General features: G+C 39.0%; 1 protein-coding gene across 1 annotated transcript in view; it reads left to right on the top strand.

Moving 5' to 3' along the window:
* DOCK8 (dedicator of cytokinesis 8) overlaps positions 1–19,708 on the top strand; it is a 78,071-nt gene extending 58,363 nt beyond the window's left edge. Inside the window, exons 33-48 of the mRNA XM_026041264.1 lie at positions 231–318; positions 2,085–2,181; positions 3,034–3,168; positions 4,785–4,937; positions 5,989–6,147; positions 6,890–6,990; positions 7,471–7,663; positions 12,200–12,343; positions 13,167–13,298; positions 13,760–13,894; positions 14,487–14,576; positions 14,963–15,199; positions 15,791–15,934; positions 17,143–17,249; positions 18,091–18,258; positions 19,080–19,708. Of these exons, the coding sequence (XP_025897049.1) occupies positions 231–318; positions 2,085–2,181; positions 3,034–3,168; positions 4,785–4,937; positions 5,989–6,147; positions 6,890–6,990; positions 7,471–7,663; positions 12,200–12,343; positions 13,167–13,298; positions 13,760–13,894; positions 14,487–14,576; positions 14,963–15,199; positions 15,791–15,934; positions 17,143–17,249; positions 18,091–18,258; positions 19,080–19,140 (2,144 nt within the window). The 3' untranslated portion in view covers positions 19,141–19,708. The remainder of the gene's footprint in view (positions 1–230; positions 319–2,084; positions 2,182–3,033; positions 3,169–4,784; positions 4,938–5,988; positions 6,148–6,889; positions 6,991–7,470; positions 7,664–12,199; positions 12,344–13,166; positions 13,299–13,759; positions 13,895–14,486; positions 14,577–14,962; positions 15,200–15,790; positions 15,935–17,142; positions 17,250–18,090; positions 18,259–19,079) is intronic.
* The last annotated feature ends 1,141 nt before the right edge of the window (positions 19,709–20,849 follow it).

The raw sequence follows: 20,849 nt of genomic DNA, 5'->3' as shown, positions 1-20,849 counted from the left end.
TTTTTTTTTTGTCTTTGAAGACATCTATAACCAGGGTAATGTTTTAAGTCCTAGATGAAATAGTGATGGGGCCCTGTCCTCTGATGAGCACCCTGAGGCCGTGGTGCCGAATGGTTTGAGCTCTGCTCAGTACAGGCTGCTGCAGAAATGCAGCTCCCTCTGAGGACGAGCTGTCAGGCTTCAGTTGTCCCTCTTTGCTTTAATCTTACTGACATATGTTGCACTTCCAGGGAATGACAGATCAGCGGGGCTAAATGAAAACCTGCGATGGAGAAAAGAGCAGACTCACTGGCGACAGGCAAATGAGAGGCAAGATAAGTAAGTCAGTTAATAAACATAAATCGCCTAACACTGTTTGTGGTTTTTATAATTTTTTTTTCTTTCTTCCAAGGTAGTTTTATTATGAAAGCCTCATTTTCAGTCCTTTTCCTGTTCTGTTCAAGGTGAAGTGAATAAAACTTCACCTGAGTGAAGTGGTGGCAGAGGGATCTGCCCATTACTGAGGTGCAATAAAGAGCTCATGAATACTTGAATGAGATGTTAAAATAGTTATCTACACACTTTTCCTTTTGATTATCAGAATGGGAAACAGTAGTCCTTGATATGTGTCATATCAAATTCTCTGCTGAGGTCTGAGATAGGACATTTATTTTGGTGTTGCGCTTTGTACAATATAGTGACCTAAGTTTTGCCTCACTAAATCAGTAGAACTGGGTTTATCCAAGGAATTTAACACTACTTAATTTAACAGTGTTAAACTGGAGAAGAGTTATTTGCAAGAACAGAGAAAATGACTCCATGCTGAGCATTTTTCAGGTGCAGATCATAAATAATGTTATCATCGTAATTCACCTTATCAGCATATCAGCACTGTATAATAGACAAGCCAGTGTCCATAATTACAGAAAGTTACATTTTCAGAAATGATTTGTGCTACTAATAGCATTTTCTTATTGTTGAAATATGCTAAGTTTCTGTGTGCATGGAATTTGTTCTTTTTCCCTAAAGGAAATATGTCATTTTTCCATATGTTAGAATTTTCTTTGTCTAAAGGGACCAGTGGATGACTTCTTGCCAGTAGAAATCTTAGGCACTGAGGACATGCTTCACCATGTTTTAAACTGAACTCTGAGCACTGACTTATTCTGTTTCTAATATTCTGCTAGGGAGCTATGTCGTCTTTTGAACACAGAGATTAATATTTTCACGTTTATAGGGACTTTTAAAAGGACATAGCTGTGTCCTCTCTACCTGACTGAAAGACATGCAGATCCTGTGTGAACTTCCTTATTTTGCCTTGAAAGCCACTTGCTTCCCCCAGCCAGTTTAAGTGAAATGAGCCAGAGTAAACCAGTCATCAAACAGTACTCTATAGTGTCTCTTGGCAGGAGTTAGGTAAAAACACTTGATATGTAAATTTTGGTTGAGTGAGTACAACCTTGAATTGAGATTGGTGTCATGGTTTTCATCTAAGAAAGGTGTTGGAGAGAATCAGCACGGTGAGCATGAAAGGCTGAGTGGTGGCTGGAGGTTGTTCAAAGGGTTCTGTTGTTTGCTCCAGTCCTCTCCTGGGACACTGCTTCACTGACCCTAAGGCTTTTGAATCTCTTGTCTTGTCTGTCAACAGTTTCAAGAACCAGCATTTTTTACCCAGTACTGCTGCTAAGTCATTGAAACAATTTCCCCTTCGCCAAAGACTGCTCGTTTATTCTATTTTTCTATTGAAGTGTTAAAAAAGTTGCTTCCTAATTCTATTTGGGGTTTTGGTGTCCTGCTCCAGCCAATGTATTAATTTTTGAACTGACATCAAGGATGAAGGAACTGTTTTATAGATGACTGTAATGGGAGCAACAGTATCAGTTTGACCTACTCAAAGGTCTAGCTGTTGAGCCTCCCCTTGGGAACTTGTGACCTAAGATAACAGCTCTCCTTGCTGGACCTTGAAGCCTGTTTTCGTTACTTGCTCCTTTGGCATTATTCAGATTGCTATCATTTGTATTGTGCCTTGGTTGCCTTTGTTTAATAGGTCATCTAGCTCTTGTGGTACTCACTGTGTATTTTAACTAGAGAGTTTTTATTTCCAGGACAAAAGCTGAGCTAGATCAAGAAGCTCTGATCAGTGGAAACTTGGCGACTGAAGCTAATCTGATTATTCTTGATATGCAAGAGAATATCATCCAGGTGAGAAACTGCAGATTTGGCTTTCTACCAGTCCAGAAGCTGGTGGAAGAAAAGAGTCATTTCTTTTTTGGTTCCCTAGGCAGAATAAATTGTTTTAATTAAAGATCTCTCATAAATTGGTATAATCTTGAAGAGAGAAAAAGAAAGAACCTGTACCTTAACGTGCAGCAAAACTTTGCTGGTCTAATAGTGGCAGTAGAAGTAGAATATTTGACCAGGCTGAAACTTGACCATCTGGTTTAGGAAAGAGATTCCACATGTGTGGGAATATTTCTACTGGAGATTCCTATTCATATATGAGGGAAAACCTTGATTTTGAAAACCTGCTACTAGAAAAGCATGTAGCTAACAGATTTTCATATAAGTGGGCACATTTTTGCCACCTCCCTCATTGTTCTTAGTCTGTCTGCTACCCAGGCTGTGTGTTGGAGCATAGCATACCAGCCTACCTACCCAACCTGTATGTCCAAGAAATCAGATTATGAGAGAATGGGGAAGGCAGATGCTTATCTGCCATAGAATCCTTTCCTTATCCAAGGCACTTGCAGTAGTGACCAGAAGATGGACTGAGCTTCCAGAGTCACTGATGAAAGTTGGCTGACTTAAAAATTCATTGGAGGGTCTTTTGATATCGAGAAACAATTGCTGTTTTCTGTCTTCCTGATGTCTACAGAATTGATTTGAATTTTCTCTGTAGCAAATGTTCACAATGGAAAAAAGCTGTGATATCCAACCTTATATTGATTGACGTTGTGAGACCCTTGCAGAGAGGACAGGAGAACTCTGGTTCCTGCTTTGCCAGTTCATGAGTTGCCTCATGCCGTTGTGTTTGGTTTTCTCTTCCACGTGCAGGCAAGCTTTGCAGCAGAGTGCAGGGACAATCTTCTGGGAGGAGTTCTGAAGGTCCTGGTAAACTCTCTTGGCTGTGATCAGAGCACAACGTACCTGACACACTGCTTTGGTACCCTCAGAGCTCTCATTGCCAAGGTAAGCTCTTGGCAGACTTTTGCTTTTGTGCTTCCCATGAGGTTGCTAGCCTCAAACTGGAGGTGTCTCCATCCACTTCACAGCTGTGATATGTCATTCATTAAGTGTAATTAACATATGCAGATGCCTGTCTGTAGGGATGTTCATGATTGTCCAGGGACTTCTGCAGTTATCATAGGGCTCTTCTGTCAACAACAAAAAATAGAGTAATTGAATCTGAAAGCCCTGAAAGTTTCTGATCAGTTAGATGGAAGAAAAATGGAAACTAAGACTAATTAAGACCAGGAGGTTGTTTTCGATTTCTAATTCCAAGACAGATCCTAACATTCTAATAAGATTTTAAGATATTAACAATTTTTTTGTTGTTAAAGAACTAAAACTTCATCGTAATCTCACTTTCATTCATGGAAAATAATTTTCAAAAGCACATGAATTTGACCAAACGTTTTTAGAATATGTATCATATAGGGTTAGTTGCTTCATCAGGACACTCTGAAATCTGTTAAAGAGTCATTCTCTCCACAAAAAAAAAAGTATTTCCACTTATATGGCAGATGGAAAAATCCATAAATGTTTTTCCCCTAAATTATTCTAAAATGCAAATAGCTAACAGCATACTGCTGTCCAGTTAATGGACTGTGTGTAGTTTAATTTGGATTGGCTGACAAAACCTAATTACAGGATAGATACTGAGTAGTTGTAAAATTGATAATTATGTTCTCATTGTGCCTTGTCTGTGAAAGCTAACTCACGATTAAATTGTGCATTTTGGGAAGCAACCATTATCCTTATTGAAATAGGCATTCTAGTTAAGCTGAGTCAGTTCTGTATTTTATGAAGCAATCATCGAAATTACTTCTATTACACCATAGGTAAATAAGTGTTGTTTGGCCAACAAATAAAAACGATAGAACTCCATGGCAAGTTGTAAAGACTAGACATACAACAGTGAGATAATGGAGTGGGAAAGGCTGAGAAATGGGTCTACAAATGTAATATCCTGTGTTCTTCTGCTCACATACCTTTATCAGCCCTATGTGTGCACATATGGTGTCAGTGCGTCTGTGGTGTTTACAGCGATAGCTTCTCCAGGCAGGTATTCTGTCCTCTGGGTTAACTGCCTGCTGCGAATATTGTGGAAACACTTAAAAAGAGGGCCTGCCATGAAAGCTGGACTGTGGGAGTTTGGTGGTACTCTGGGAAAGGAAGAGCATACTGGGGAGAAAGTGGATGGTAGGACATTATTTTGGAAAAAAATAGTAATTGCTCCCTGTGCTTAATAGTGGCATGTTTCATCAACCTTCCTATGCTCTGGGGCCAGCAGCTCTTTTCATAATTGTAAGAATTTTGCAGTTTTTGATGTTTTTGAAAATTCCTGGATCTCTGCAGCTTTATTTTTGAGAGAGAGTTTTCTCTTTTGGTCTTTTTTAAAAAATCATACTACAGTGGAAAAGCTTCAAAATGAAGTCTAAAAGGACACAAAAATCACAAGTACAAATCAAAAGAATGTAAATTTTAACCTTTGTCTGGACCGGGGGATTTTGTCCGCTAAGCTCATGGTTATTATAGTGTCCAGAAATGACAATAATGAATGGTATCTGCTCTGTTTCTCGTAGTTTGGAGATTTCCTGTTTGAGGAGGAGGTGGAGCAGTGTGCTGACCTGTGCCAGAGAGTCCTTCATCACTGCAGCAGCAGCATAGATATTACACGGACTCAAGCCTGTGCCACGCTCTATCTGCTTATGAGATACAGCTTCAGCTCCACCAGTGTAAGATACTGCTAATACCAGTATGCCCCGTGCCACCTTTTGTTATGAAGATTTGAAGCTGAAATTGGAAGTATGATTAAAAAAAAAAGAGAGAGAGAATATCAGCAGATAAAGCAGTATGTCAAGTGTTGTGCTGTATTGCACATTTGAATGTGAAGGAGTGCCAGAAGTGTAGGGGCAGAGTAATTGTAATAGCACTGTTGTTGAGGGTTTTGTTTAGGAAAACGTGACTATTTTCTGACTCATCTATAAGTGCATCTTTAAATGAAACAATGGCAGAGCTCTGAGAGCAAGGACTTCACCATGCACAAGCCAAAGTTCATTTGTCTCCTGCTTTTTTCAGTTCCGCATCAAAATTATTTAAATTTTGTGTGTCATACCGAGCAATTCTATCCTGACACAACTGAGGCTTCAATAGAACTGCTGGAAGTTGGTATTACTACTATTTTTTTCGTTTGGTGTTTGGTCTGAAAGACCTTTAAATTAGACCATAATTCTGCTCACACATACGGAGCTAGATATGTATATTATGCATGCAGATCCACCATGTGCCAGCATGTTACTCATGTACATTTTAGAGATTATCTCTTCTTGCATAGCATTTTTCCCTAGGTTACCACTTTAAAAACCTTGAGTATGTCCAAGTGTTGGATTTGCAGGAGAGAATTTGCCTTGAGGTCCCAAGGGCCGTATACTTTGCCGACTTGTTTCCAGGATGTTCTCCCGGTCCTGCTTCCTCCTACGTACAGACCTGCTGGTCTGTGCAGAGGATGAAAGGAGAGGGATATCCTGACTGCCCCTCTCACTCAAGTGCACGTGTTCAAAGACATATTCTTGCCATGAAGCATGGACGTGGCAGAACTGGACACTTCTGCCATAACCAGGTAGACCTGGAGTGACTGGTGCACCAGAGATCACTCACCTGAGCAGTGAGTTTAACCCACTCAGTGTCGCAGGAGGAATCTGAGTTTGTTGAGTAAACATGTGAGCAAATATGCATGGTGCACTGCAGTCATCTTTCTCTCTTTTAACTTTACATTTTTTTTTAAAGAATTTTGCAAGAGTGAAGATGCAGGTGACCATGTCACTAGCCTCTTTGGTTGGCAAATCACCTGAATTTAATGAGGAATTCCTTCGACGATCCCTGAGAACCATCCTGGCCTATGCAGAGGAAGATGTGGATATGCAGTCAACTCCATTTCCTGTTCAGGTTGGATCTTTTTGTCCCGTCCATCACTTTTTATAGTAGTCTTCATATAGGAATGTTGGAGCTAGTCCCTTCCAGAGCAGGGAAAGTAAGGAAGCAGGTGTTGCTGCCTAAGCTTATCTCTTATGTAGCAATAAGTGAGCAAGAAGTGGAGCACATAGCAAAATATTTTAAGAAACTCCACTGGAATCATGTTTAATGAGACCCAAGTCTTAGTTTTATGCACAACATTGCCCAGAACCCAGTAGGAACTTTGCCCTGGATGACTTTTCCAAGCTGGGGTTTTATTCTTTGTATTTGCAGACAAGCAGCATCGTAGGAACTTCTACAACTTACAAGGCGGCAGCAGCACCAATAATTATGAAATATTCCAAATAACTGTTAGTTGCTTTGTTGAAATATAGCTTGTAGTGAAGACTTACAAGATCTTTTGCTTTGATACCAGATAAAAGGTGAACTCCATTAGTACTTTTTTTTTCCTGTGTGTTTTTCCCGCCTTTCAAAAATAAACAAATCAGGTAATTCCAGCCTATTATGAATGTGATTTGCTGTGTCAGCCACCACTGTTTGCTACATTAAACAGATTTGGGAAAACACATCTAGTAACAATCCGGCGTTATGATACTTCTCTGGGCAAGAGGGACCAAGAAAAAATAACATGTTAGCTGGTGCAGATGCCAGTACATTTCTCACAGGGGAAAAATAAGTATCTAAGAACTGTGCATTGATGTTTCTATAACTCCAGGTCGAGGAGCTGCTGTGTAATCTCAACAGCATCCTGTCAGATACGGTGAAAATGAGGGAATTTCAGGAAGATCCAGAGATGCTCATGGATCTCATGTACAGGTAAATCTATTTAGAATTGCTTCTGAGGGAGTCCTACAGTGAAGTTGGCCTCAGAACTGTGCATTTTGGGGGCAAGCTATGGAGAATGCATCTGGCTGTTTTATTAGAGTGCATTCCTGCTTTAGCATGGCAAATCTCCCTCTGTGGGGCCAGGTTGTAGGGCAAAGAAAGGTTTCTTGTGGAGGCATTGGGAGGTGTATAGGGCATGGATCTCAATAAGCATGGCATTCAGGATTCCATAAACATATCAGTTTTATTCCCTTCATAGCCCTCTGTGTCCTGGCTATACCTGCCAGTCCATTTCTTTAGCTGTGTGTTAGAGACAGAGGTATCTCCATCCCGTCCAACCTAGGTGGAGAACAATTAAGGTCTTAAAAAAATATGTAATAATAATTTAAAACTAAATTGTGACTGATTTTAATTAAAGAGCTATTCTAAAGAGTCAATCCTTGGTGTCCCTGCTGTGTGGCACCCTGCTAGGATCGCCAAGGGCTACCAGACGTCGCCCGACCTGCGTCTGACGTGGCTGCAGAACATGGCAGAGAAGCACACCAAGAGGAAGAGCTACACGGAGGCAGCCATGTGCCTGGTGCACGCCGCGGCGCTCGTGGCCGAGTACCTCGGCATGCTGGAGGACCGCAGCTACCTCCCCGTGGGCAGCGTCACCTTCCAGGTACGGACACCTCTAGGCATGGGGCTGGGTTGAACCTACAGTGACGAAGAATCCATCACCGGTCTTAGCTGTTGCAGTGATTTATTAAGCTGATGGCTGATGTGTTGCTGCCTGCCTATCTCCTGGGTCAACTCCCATTCTTTGGTACTGTAATCTTGTTTGCTAAATAGAAACCTTCTATTATCACGTATTTTTTTTTCCTAGAGTTTTCACTTATCAAGCCTGAGAGGTGTAATTTTCAACATTCTTTCTGATAAGCTAACTGCTCAATGCTTTTCGTGTTCATGTTTCATGTTCTCCAGTGCTTTGGCTCTCCTCTGGTTACTAGCCAGCTTCTTTCTGAATGATGAACTACTCAAACACAGTTATAGGCAGCACTCCAAATTAAAATGACCGTAAGCTCCCAAACACAGGTTTCTCTCAGTTTGTATCTCCAAGGATCCCTCTAAGTCTTTTTCCATGCAGAGCTAATTACTCAGGTGGTTTGGTTTGTTTTCAGGATACTTTTCTACGTCCTTCAAATAAAAACTTCATTTTTTGCTTCAATTCAGAGCAACATTTTGAAATGTAGATATTTTTTCATATCCGATCCTTCCCTGAAGTGATTTCACATGCAAAATTAATGATTTTATCAGTTTATTCTGATACATCAATAAAAATTAGAAAACACTTAGTTCCTGAAAATATACCCATATATTGATGATTCCTCATTTGTAATTACCTTCTAAGACTTGTGGAAACATTTATCCTTCGTATAATATTTGCTGCTATGGTTTTGAATCATTGTTATTAATTAATAGAAATGTGCAGTACTAACTCAGACATTGTATAGACATCTTTTGTTTGGTCACTGTCACTTTTCTCAGACTGTAATCTTATTGAAAGTATCAGATTTCTATGTTCTGGTGTTGATTCAGCTTAACCGCAATATCTTTTTTTTTTCATTAATAAAATCAGGCATCAGTTTTTCCACTGTTTGCCTAGGATGTCGGATTGGTAAAGCTGCCACTACCTGCTTATCTTGTTTACTTTTTTAAAAACAAGCTCCACAAAGCACATTTCCTCCTCTGAACCTATGCAATTTTCCAAAACTTATGGGAAGTCAGTACTAGCTGTCTGAATGGCCTTTTGCTTAGCTCATTCAAACAGAAAATGGACATTTTTTTATAGTTCAGATGATTTTTAGGTGTCTAACATTAGTAGCTGCTATGTTAGCCATTCTTTGGTATAACCACATCATCTCTTGTTTCTCCCCTAAAGAGTAAATGTGAGTATTATTGAACTGTTTGGTATTTTGCATTGGGATTAACATGCTGATCGTTAGCATTGACATTTCCAGCATAGCCATCAGCTGATAGACTAGTGTTATTACTAGAATTCCTTTGCTCTTGCACTACCCATAAACCTCATACTGGCTAAACTTCTAGCCATGGATTTTTACTTCTGCTATTTTTCATCCCTTCTATTTTTCATCCTTTACCAGTTTTGTGTGCTTTCTAAATTCTGACATATAGTCCCAGCTTCTATATTCTCCTTTTTCTCTCACTGCTTACTTAATATCACTAGGTGTAGGTGGACGTCCTCACTTGCTGTATGTCATGCTGCTCCCAGCTTGCACGTAGACTGACACACTCAAACTTAAAGCAATTCCACCTTTCATTTCTCTCAGATTTTGCAGATTTCTGTGAATGGATACATTTTCAGTTATTTTTGAGAACCAAAGTTAAAACATGAAGCAAGTAAAGACTTAGGCTTAGTAATTAAGCCTGTTAGGCAAGCCATCTTTTTCATGAAAATGCTTGTGTAAATGCATGTTTGGGAAACAAATGGTAACTCCACAGGAGAGACACTGAAATGAATTAATGATCAAAGCCCATTTACAAAACTCTACATCTGACATCATAATTGTGAACTTCAGTTTGCTCAAAAGCAATGATAATCTGTTCTTCCATTCTTTAAAAAGTTTTGCATTTTGTAGCACCTGTGATATTTTTTCTGAAGATTTTGTTCGAAGAGAGCGTAAAACTACTTAAGCTTTGATGTTTTATTTTGAATTCCAAATCTCACTCACTGAATCTGTGCCCAGTTTTTCGTTTTAATATGAAGGAACTTCCTGAGCTCAGACATGATCTAATGTTGGTGAAACAGAGTCAGTCGCTGAATTGAGGCAAATATGTTAATACGTGCAATAAGTGTTATGTTGAATGAGGAGAAGTATAAACTACTTTTTACAGATGGGAGAAGTGAGGCAGCAAGGGGTTAAGTCATTTGACCTCCATCTCCTGCAGTGACTCTGCAAGCATCCAGAAAAATCTTTGGCAGAAGAGTGATAACTATTCCTTATGCTAGACAAAACTGAACATGTTTCCCACTGTGCAATCATAAAACTATCCCTGGAGATAGGAAAGACTTTCAGTGAAAATCTCTTTGAGCTCAACTCATGTTTACACTAATGCCTTTTACAATTGATACGGAGGACTCAAACTGGGTACGAGTCACATATAGACTGAATTTAAAAACTTCTTTATGTTATTGCACGCAAGGATTTGGTGCATGCCTGTATATTGAGGCATAGGGCTTATTGGTCTAGGCCCAGCACTAGGCTAATTCAGCTGCGCTGCTTCCAGAATCTAAATTGCCATTTAGCGTAGCCATTTCTGACATGGTAAAAGGGACTCAAGTCTCTTGAGTTTATACTAGTTGCTATGTTTATTTTCCTTAAGGAAAACTAGGAAGGTAAGTTCCGTAACAATTGCAGATGATACACACAGTAACTTGTGTATTGCTCATCAGCTTTTACTGTATAAGACACTTACAAAATTCTTATATATGGAAGATACATAAAGGTAAAAAGTAGATATGCACGGTTTGCAAAAGATCATGCAAGCCCCAGAAATACATCACGGAGCTACTTTCCTACTAGAATATTCTGTGGACTGTTAAGCATAGAAATATATTCCTGAGTTGAAAGTTATTACAGGTCTAAAGCCAAAGGGCAGATAAATTGGTTTCTGCAATTTTCTTGGCCTCTTTTCATAAGTAGTAAATTACTACTCTGGACTCTTTACCTGGTGCCACAGCAACAGCAACAAAAGCAGCCATCAAAGGCTGCATGTCATTCTGTACATTCTTAATGGCTTCTGTTAAAATTAAATAAAATAAAATTAAATAAATAAATAAATAAATAAATAAATAAATAAATAAATAAATAAATAAATAAAATTGAGCTATAACATCTTTTGCATGAGTTGCCCCAGAAGTGTACCAGAAGACTAAAGTGGCATGGATAAACTAAAATATACTCTACTTTCACTCTGCTTTCCCCTCTGGCAGCAGTTCAGACATATTCTTAACTCGCAGTTAGCTGTCCTTCGTGGGCTCTTCCACTGGCCCTCACTGACCGTTTCAGTAGGGCTAACATGATGGACAGACTAGACTTTAATAGCAGCCTGTCTAGAGTAAATTTCACCCACCGAGAAATAAATATTTCTGTAGAATCCATGGAGGAAAGTCCTGTGGTGCTAGTGATGTCCAGTGCCAATTCTTTATGCAATATCTGGTCAGTAACAACAGCCCTTGATGTCTGTGCCACTTTATAAAGATATCTTTATAAAGAGTTCAATAGCTTGCCAGCAGGCATTTATCCTTCACTCAGACAGATTGCCATTGTCACTTTCTAAAGCTAAAGTGAGACAGAACTACCCTAATTTTACCCCTTTAAATTACTAGCAAATCAAAGCTTAGCACTGCTGCTTTTCTGTTGCAAGTTACAGATGCTAGTTCCATATTGAATGTACACATGCATTATTTCTATGTATTCTGAAATTTCTGATGTTGACCCTACCATGACTTACCCTGGTCATTCATCCATATAGATCCTAAAGAATTGTAAGTATGTTATTTAATGACCAAGAATCTCAAAGAGTGACTACCTGGTATATTTTTATTTAAACAAACAATAACATTGGTGACTTTAATGAGAAATTAAATAGTGTCTGCAGGATCAGGGTGTGGAGTCTGAGACAAGAAGCAACATTCAGTTATTGCAGTTTAAAGTAGAATGTGCTCCCTTACTTGCACAAGTAAAGTAAACAATTTCAGCATTCTTCTGAAAATAAATAAACAAATACATAAATAACTACCAGAAGGTCTCAGGTGCAGCTTGCAGTTTCCTGTCTCAGAAACTAAAAGAACCTGGTTGCTGCTGGGCACTCCAGCGTGGGAAATTCCGTGAGTTGCAGCTTCATGGATATCACTGCAGAGGGAAGTCAGCTCGTGACCTCCAAGAATCTGTCATTTGAAAGCAAAGCAAGAAAGAAAGTTTAAGATTTTTATAACAGAACTGGTCTGCCATCTGTGAAGATTTACAACATTGTGTTAGCTTCTAGATGGAATTTAGTTGCGTATCCTCTGGCTGCACTTCCAGGATTTTGTTCTTCTTCCTGTCGTGTAAATATACTGCAACTGCGTCTGCCTGGGTCTTTACTGTAGCCTGATGGTCTGTGTTTCTCATTTGTCTGCTTTGATTTGTTTCAGAACATTTCGTCCAATGTGCTGGAGGAGTCTGCTGTTTCGGATGATGTTTTGTCCCCAGATGAAGATGGTGTTTGCTCTGGGAGGTACTTCTCAGAGAGCGGCCTGGTAGGGCTACTGGAGCAAGCAGCAGAGCTCTTCAGCACGGTGAGTGAGGGACAAAAGCAGATACCAGGGAGCTGTGCCAGGAGCAGCCTGGCTCAGGTCCACAGCTCGTTTCCATGCACATGGGAAAAGGAAGGCTAATAACTCAGCAGAGCTCCCCATTGAACCAAAATGCATCTTGCAAGTGCCCCAGTCCTGCCACAACCAAATGAACAATATAGTTCAGCCGCTCTTCTGCAGAGAGGACTGCAGACCTCTCAAGCTGCTAACCTGTACAGGGAATTGGGGATTCCAAGCATGAGCTAAGCCTCCTCGATTTCAGTTGGTTTGGTTTGATTTGGTTGTTTTTGTTTGGTTTGTGTTTGTGTTTGTGTTTGGTAGAGTTACTCCTGGGCTTTCCAACTACAGCCTTTGGCCTCATAACCCACGCTTACTGTGTGGGAAGTCATGATGCTAGTGCTCTAAACAGCTCATTGCACTACTAAGAAATCATTTGGGTTCCTGTTGTCCAGATGCAGGTCTCGATAATGGCTTTTGTCATTCATGTTGAGCAAAGACATTCCATTCCTGTCACCTGAGTTTTCTCCCTTCTCGCCTCCGTTTAGAAACCATGTGCATGACAGAATTAAATTATTGACAAATGAATTTGGTGTTGACAACCCAACATACTTGGGATCCAAAACAGGTCCAGTTTGTGATTTGCTGCTCAGAACTACCCACTTACTGTTTGTAGAAAGCTGTTTTGAAAAAAAAAAAAAAGGTCTTGTAAATCCCTTTTTCAATCACACCATTAATAGAGACCCAGTTTCTTTTTGTAGTGTATGAATACTAATTTATAGTTCTCTTTTTCTTCTTCTTCTGCAAGGGAGGTTTGTATGAAACTGTGAATGAGGTTTACAAAATCGTCATCCCCATCCTGGAAGCACACCGAGACTTCAGGAAGCTTACCTTGACGCACAGCAAGCTCCAGAAGGCTTTTGACAGCATTATCAATAAGGTACAAGGAAAGGCCCTGCTAGCAAGGCACATTGCACCGTTTGTTCCTGACTGGTGATTATAAAACTGTGCATACAAAAGATTCATTTCCTTATTCTAATCTAAGCTTCGGCTTCTTTTGGCGTACCTGTGAAGGATAGTCTACATTGTAAAGAAAGCTAATGAATTAGTTAAACATTTACTACCAGGAGAAGGCTATGTCCTCCTTACAAATTTAAAAAAAAAATGAATATTATTTGAGTTACAAAAAGGAAAACAAATGAAGATGTCAAATTTAAACTAAGAACATGTATGATTGGCTACATCTACTTAAAAAGTGTTATCAGTTAACTCATGTTTTTAATATAAAAATTGGAAGAAAGATAAATCCTTCTCAGCCTTCTTAGCCTTCTCAGCCCCCATACTGCTTCTTTATTTCTCCTCCTCCATAATACAGTAAGTTCCGTTCTTTTGATCAATTAGGGTCAAAAGCGAATGTTTGGAACTTACTTCCGTGTTGGTTTCTATGGATCCAAATTTGGAGACTTGGATGAACAAGAATTTGTTTACAAGGAGCCTGCAATTACCAAACTTCCCGAGATTTCTCACAGATTAGAGGTAAAGAAGAAAAATAATGTATTAATATAATCTCGTATGTTGTGTTACACTTTCCAAAGAGCCACACAGTGCTCGTAGTACTCTTACTGTATAAAATCAGTCATGAACTGACTTACAAACATGGGTTATCATTTATAAATATAACATATAAATATATATATATATATATATACGCACACTTTTATTGAAGAACTTTCTACGGCAGAATGAAAAGAGTGGTCCCTTTTTGGTATCTTGAAGACATGTGTCTTATGGGGAAGACTGTAAATGTTTAATGACTTGATTAGAGCAGGCCTTTTATTTGGGTTTTTTTTTTTTTTTTTTTTTTGAGGGGGGCATTTTTCTTGCATCTGAGGTATGCCCATCTTATATGTTTAGTTGTAGCTCTGCTTTTTACTTAACAATTCACCTTGAGCGTTTTCAGGACCATATCTTGCCTTTGGAAGCTGTGGTTCATGAGGAAGCATCCTTAGTCTATAGATCGCTTAAACTGCCATAGTCACTTCTTTCTCCTAGAGGTTATTACAAAGTTTATTAGCACTGTATTAAGGAGTAATGAAAACACTCTATGACAGTTCTGTGACCTTTCCAGGGGTTTTATGGACAGTGTTTTGGAGAGGATGCTGTGGAAGTGATAAAAGACTCTGCTCCTGTAGATAAGCGCAAGCTGGATCCCAACAAGGTATGGAAAGCTGGCAGAATTGAGGGCTTCATGGCAAAAGAGGAAGGAAGAGAGGAAAATCTTTGTTGTACTTGAACACTAAGGGAAAAATTCAGCTGCATTTGTATGCCCACACAAGTCATGTGAAAGATTTAGTTTGATAACTAGTCACAGAATATGGAAAATAAAAGTTCTGATCTCTGGTCCCTTCTGGGGCACTGGTCTTAGGCTTAGGCTGTACCCTGGGACTCTGTTTCTCCAGAGTTAACTTTTGTCTGCTCTGAAAAGAAGATGGAGCCCAGCAGGATTTGTGTCTGTTTGCTTAGCCATGGGATATTTCATATATACCATTCCTTTTAGACTTGTTGACTGTAAAATACTGTAATGACTCTTCCCTCTCTTCTCAGGCATACATACAAATTACTTTTGTGGAGCCCTATTTTGATGAATATGAGATGAAAGACAGGATAACCTATTTTGAGAAGAATTTCAACCTCAACCGGTTCATGTACACTACACCTTTCACCACGGATGGGCGTCCTCGGGGAGAGCTGAGCGAGCAGTACAAGAGGAACACCATCCTAACCACCATGCACGCCTTCCCCTACATCAAAACTAGAATCAATGTCATCCAGAAAGAAGAGGTAATTGGGTTCTGAGGACAGATCTCAGTTATCAGGGGCTGTCTCTGCATGGGAAGGTTTTCAAATTTAATACTTGGCAGAAAAGAGCAGGCTGAATTTCTCAGACGTGTTGTGTCCATAAATAGAAATGGCACAGGATGGGTAGACAAGTAGAAGATGCGTATTTTCTGTGGAGAGAAGAGGATGGAGAATATATATCCTTCTTTTAATCTCCCAATTGTAGTGCTCTGCAGGAAATGCATGGTGATGTATTTATGGCTGATAAAGAAAAGTGAAGGGCCTAAATCACGTCAGAGCCGATGAAGAGACACGAAAGCTTTACAACAGCAGACTTCAGCTTTACAACAGCAAAACCATTTCAGACGAGAAGTCAGTAACTTATAATAATGAATACAGGCAAAATGAGATTCTGATCCAGGTTTGGAGCAGACTCAACCTCCACCAGAACGACTTCCTGATGGAATGTTCTCCCTGATTTTCACAAGCCCAGCTTGTGGCATGGGACGGTGATGGTGGCATTGCCAGCTTTAGGACAGCTTGACTGTGCACGTGATTCAGATAATGAGGCATCTCTTCCTCTGTTTTGATTAGTTTATCTTAACCCCGATTGAAGTCGCTATTGAAGATATGCAGAAGAAAACACAAGAGCTAACTGCAGCCACCAACCAAGAGCCACCGGATGTCAAAATGCTCCAGATGGTTTTGCAGGGGTCGGTTGGAGCCACTGTAAATCAGGTAAGGAATCCAGACCAGCCACATGTCAGTTTCTGTACAGTTACCTCACTGTGTTTTCTTTTCACTGCTCATCTCTCACACTGGAAAAAAAATTGTCTAATCCAACACACTTAGTTGCACGGTGCGTTTAAAACTTCATCTCTCAGTATTTATCCACTGGATATGACTTCCTTTTATGACGTATATGTCATAAATACTATGACCCATATTATGACATACGGGGAGTATGGATCGTTTATCCTCCTTGTTTCTTGCCTTTCTCACGCTGTCCAAGGCCTGACTGAAAGCAGAAATGCTGAAGTGCTGAGATACTCTGTTTCTATGATGCTACTAGTAGCTTAATCAGCTACTACAGCTGATGCAAGAACTACTCAATACCCAGTACTGAGCTCAGCTCAGATGTGGGTTCAGGGTAATAGCATAAGAAATAATATAAATTGTTACAGCTTGACTCTTTTGCCACATATATAGGATACAGCTCATATAGTATCCATACATATAGGATATAGCATATCCCATGTTCCTGTCCACCCCTTGGAGAACTGTCTTCTGTTGGGACAGGCATTTGTGCCAATAAATATGTAACTGAAAAAAAAAAAGAGAGAGAGATAGAGTAACACATATACGCCTGATAACAAAACCAGACAATAAAATAACTCATCTAAACCCAGAATGAAAACAAAAGTGAGAGGAAAAGCTTGGCATCCTCACATTCTCACAGAGCTTAGTTTCTTCCTGAAACACCCTATACTCTGTTTCTCCAGTTCTCCGGACTGAAGTAACGTGCTGTTTTAAATTTTAGAAGGAGTTGTCTTGCTGTTATGGGCTTATCTAACTTTTGCTGGGTGTTGTATCTCCACATTCAGGTGCTGTGTTTCTCTCATATAACCAGATCTGGCAGCAGAGCCATCCCAGCTCTTTTTCTCTGCTGAGTAGAAGTTATCCTTTCTCTTCTCTCTGATAGCTGGATGAGAAGCATAGGATGTAGAGGACAAAATATGATGTGAAAAAAAAAATTTTGTTTATCAAAGGGAAAATAGAGGAAAAAAAATGAGTAAAAAACATCCTGTTATGGTGACTATATTTTTAGTTTGCCTTTAAAAAAAAATGTACTTATGAAATAATAAGCACCTTAACTAAACATGTGTTCTGTGTTTAATATAAGCAGGAGAGATGTTTTTCTGACATTTTACTGTTACTTCTGTAAGGGACCACTAGAGGTGGCTCAAGTGTTCCTGGCTGAAATTCCAGCGGACCCCAAACTTTATCGACATCACAACAAGCTGAGGTTGTGCTTCAAAGAGTTTATAATGAGGTCAGTAAAACCAAATTGGGTTGCTGAGTTGCATCAATAATGTCTGTGATGATACAACAATAATACGACTGTGTAATTAATTATGCAAGCTATCCTGGATCCACGAATCCTGGACTCTGAAGCCACAGACATGCAGTCCAGACTTGTTATCTGTTTCATGGTCAGATGCTTCTGTGTAGGGTCTGCATCCCAAGTGGGAGCAAAGCCAACAAACCGAATGTTAGCCCTGCAAACAAATTACACAGAAATTAAGCTGTTCCCTCTTTTATCCTTGAAACTTGAAATAAAGCATTTCAGACTGTCTTGATTTTATTAAATAACATTTTTTATACAGTAGTCCCGTAATAAAGTATTTGCCCATTTCTGTCAACCAGACACATTGTTATGGGAATACAGTCTTTGCTTTGAGATATGCTTGTAAATCTTAACAGGAATATTGCCATAGCAAGAGACTTTGACTCTTTAGTCCAAGACTAAGACTCCTTAGTCCAAATTGAAGTCTGGGTTAAATAAATGTGAACCTACAGCAAAGGATACAGTCAGTTGGTGCTGAAAGCTTTTTAGCTGCATCTATTTACAGTCAATAAGAAGGTAGTTCAGTATTCTGCTGTTATTGTTTCTTTTTTATGAGCTTCTTCACACATTTCTAATATTTCACAAGCGTCACCTTGGCTAATGTACCTGTAAAAGAGATTTCCTACTATTTATTATCATTCTGCACCTGATAAGTTATCAGAGGAATGCCTAGCCCAGAGGAGCCATTCAGGTTATCTAATGGGAAGTTAACAAGTTCAACAGAATTAGGTGATATATGTCTTTTTTTTTTTTTCCTTTGGACTAGGTGTGGTGAAGCAGTGGAGAAAAACAAGCGCCTTATTGCTGCTGACCAGCGGGAATATCAGCAAGAACTCAGGAAGAACTATGGGAAGCTGAAGGAGAGCCTTAGACCCATGATCGAGAGGAAGATCCCAGAGCTGTACAAGCCTGTGGTGAAAGTCCACAGTACAAGGTACACTTAGGGCAGAGCTATCTGTTGTATATCCACAAAGAAAAAGACAGCTTTACCAGCAGATTTTGCTATACAGATTTATTAAAATACATATATATATATATATATATATATAAAATATTTGGTGAAACACCTGTTGACTTCCACTGGAGCTGAACACAGTATTAACTGCATTTCTCGAGGTGCTCCATCATGAGGTTGGGTATTGGTGTCATTTCAATACACCTATGTAAGAGCCTTCCTTTGCCCCAGTAGAAAGAGGTGGTAAGCATCGTGCCATTCCTTCAGAATGGAAACAGAACATGTAGTGTTTATTTTGAATGCATGGCACTGACGTAAGAGCAACCCTTTCACTTCCAGATAACAGAATTTGTTTTAGTTCTCTGACTGATACAGAAGGCTGTGGTTTTTACTTAAACATGTGCTTATTCACCAAGCCACTGTGCCTAGTGTGGGGTAGGAGTGGAAGACGGAATATGCTAACGTAGCACATACCGTTTTCAAATCAGTGACCTGTCAGCTGCTCCTTTCCTGAAGGCAGGTATTTCTTGTGGTTTATTTTGAGGATTTTATTTTATTTTATTTTATTTTATTTTATTTTATTTTATTTTATTTTATTTTATTTATTTTATTTTATTTTATTTTATTTTATTTTATTTTATTTTATTTTATTTTATTTTATTTTATTNTATTTTATTTTATTTTATTTTATTTTATTTTATTTTATTATTTTATTTTATTTTATTTTATTTTATTTTATTTTATTTTATTTTATTTTATTTTACTTTGCAAACTTTATTTAGGGATCCCTTTCATTGCAGGGACTCTTTTCGTAGCCAAAGTTTTAGAAAATGTGAGGCCCAGACTTCGCAGAGCACCTAAGGACTGTCTGCTTCAGTCAACGAAGAGCTTCAGGCTACAGGCCAAAAACGATGGGACATTTGACGTCCATGAAACTGGGGATCGCCACGAGACGGCATACACACTTTCTGGCCAGCATGCAAAAAATATGTATATAGAATCTCCCAAAACTGGGGATAAGTCCATATCAACTGTATCTCATGAGGGCTTGGGGCAGAAGAGGGGTGTTTTGTAGCTGCTTTTTGATACTTGCTCTAAAATAGTCGCATAATGATGAGGAGCAGATCACTGATCGGCTCAATCACCACTGTCAGACTGAGCTTTGCTAGGTTTGGCTCATCATGTGAATCCAAGTAGTATGCCAGATAATAATGGAAGTTAACGAATGATGTCTATTTACATTCCTTTTCCATGACAGCATTTACACATTGTCCTTTTGGCACTGGAGCGCGTTAATCACACTCTTAACTGTTGTCTTCATGGGCAAGACTTAGGCCCCAGCTCAGTCTTTGCTGATCTGAAGCTCTAGGAAAGAGCAATTTCATTAGCTACAGTCTTTCATTTTGGAGAATAGTCTTAAGCTTCTTTTTTTCTTTTTTTTTTTTTTTTTGCACTTGACGTACTGTTAGATTTCTTAATAATCCATGCTATGGTTAGCATAACTAACAAGCCGTAGTTTAGATGGATGGAGCTAGGCGGTAAGTGATTCTTTTATTTTACAGTGCTCTTATATAGATACTGATGCAAAACTTATTGCAGCAGCACACAGCATGCTATACAAGGCACTTCACTCAAGCATAAGAGAAATTAGCCTATAATTTTTAATGTCATTGCCTGGTATCTTCTGAGACCTGAACAAACATTTTATTAAATCATATTTGCAGCGCTTCTCTAAAGTAAGGACCTATCATTATTACCTTTTTGTAGATGAAGGTGTTGAAAGAGACAGACAGGCAGAGGAGGATATTGATGCTTCATAGGTCATTCAGTGAGGTCATGACAAAGCCAAAATTATTGTTGTGACCACATCGCCTACATAAATATTATGTTTTGAAATAAATTTGTGCCAAACAGTCCCTCCATGGTGTTTTCTTCCCTCCACCTTTTCAGGGTTAGGAAATGATGATTCAGTGATAGTAACTTACATAAACAACCCCCTTTGGAAAAAAAAAATAAAATGCAACAGTGAAACTGTCTCATTTGTACATTGTTACACGAAATTACTGTAAAATTGTAAATTCTATATGCATGGCTTTCTTGTAAGCACAAAAGAGATGGAGGCTGGTGCTTTTAATGCAAACATTTTGACTTTTGTGGCCATTGGCAGCCTTAATTTGGCAATAGGAGTTTTCCCAGCAGTTCGTTTGACAACCAAGCTGGTCAGATTTTCAGAGTGTTTTGTGGAAGATCCACAAAGATGATTAAAACAAGATGAGATGTTGAATAAGTTAAATAAATTCTGTATTTATACATCCATATTAAAAACAGCTCTTGGAATGTAAGAAAGTATTTCCCTTCTCATTGACACTCTTCTTAAATGCAATAATCAGGAATAAGTACTATATGACTTTACAGTGAAAGCGTTCAAGTCCACAAGCAAAGGTATAGAAATCTTGAATAAATAAAATAAATAAAAGCCATGGAGTGGCTTTTATTTATAAAGCTGCTTTGCAACAGAATTAAGTTAAAATGATTATTAATTTCCAGAAACCCTGTTGCTCTTAAATCTG

Source organism: Nothoprocta perdicaria, unplaced genomic scaffold (genome assembly GCF_003342845.1).
Source record: "Nothoprocta perdicaria isolate Ctin4 unplaced genomic scaffold, notPer1 scaffold_280, whole genome shotgun sequence".
In the NCBI taxonomy this organism is placed as follows: Eukaryota; Metazoa; Chordata; class Aves; order Tinamiformes; family Tinamidae; genus Nothoprocta; species Nothoprocta perdicaria.
This window is presented reverse-complemented; position numbering and strand designations above follow the sequence as displayed.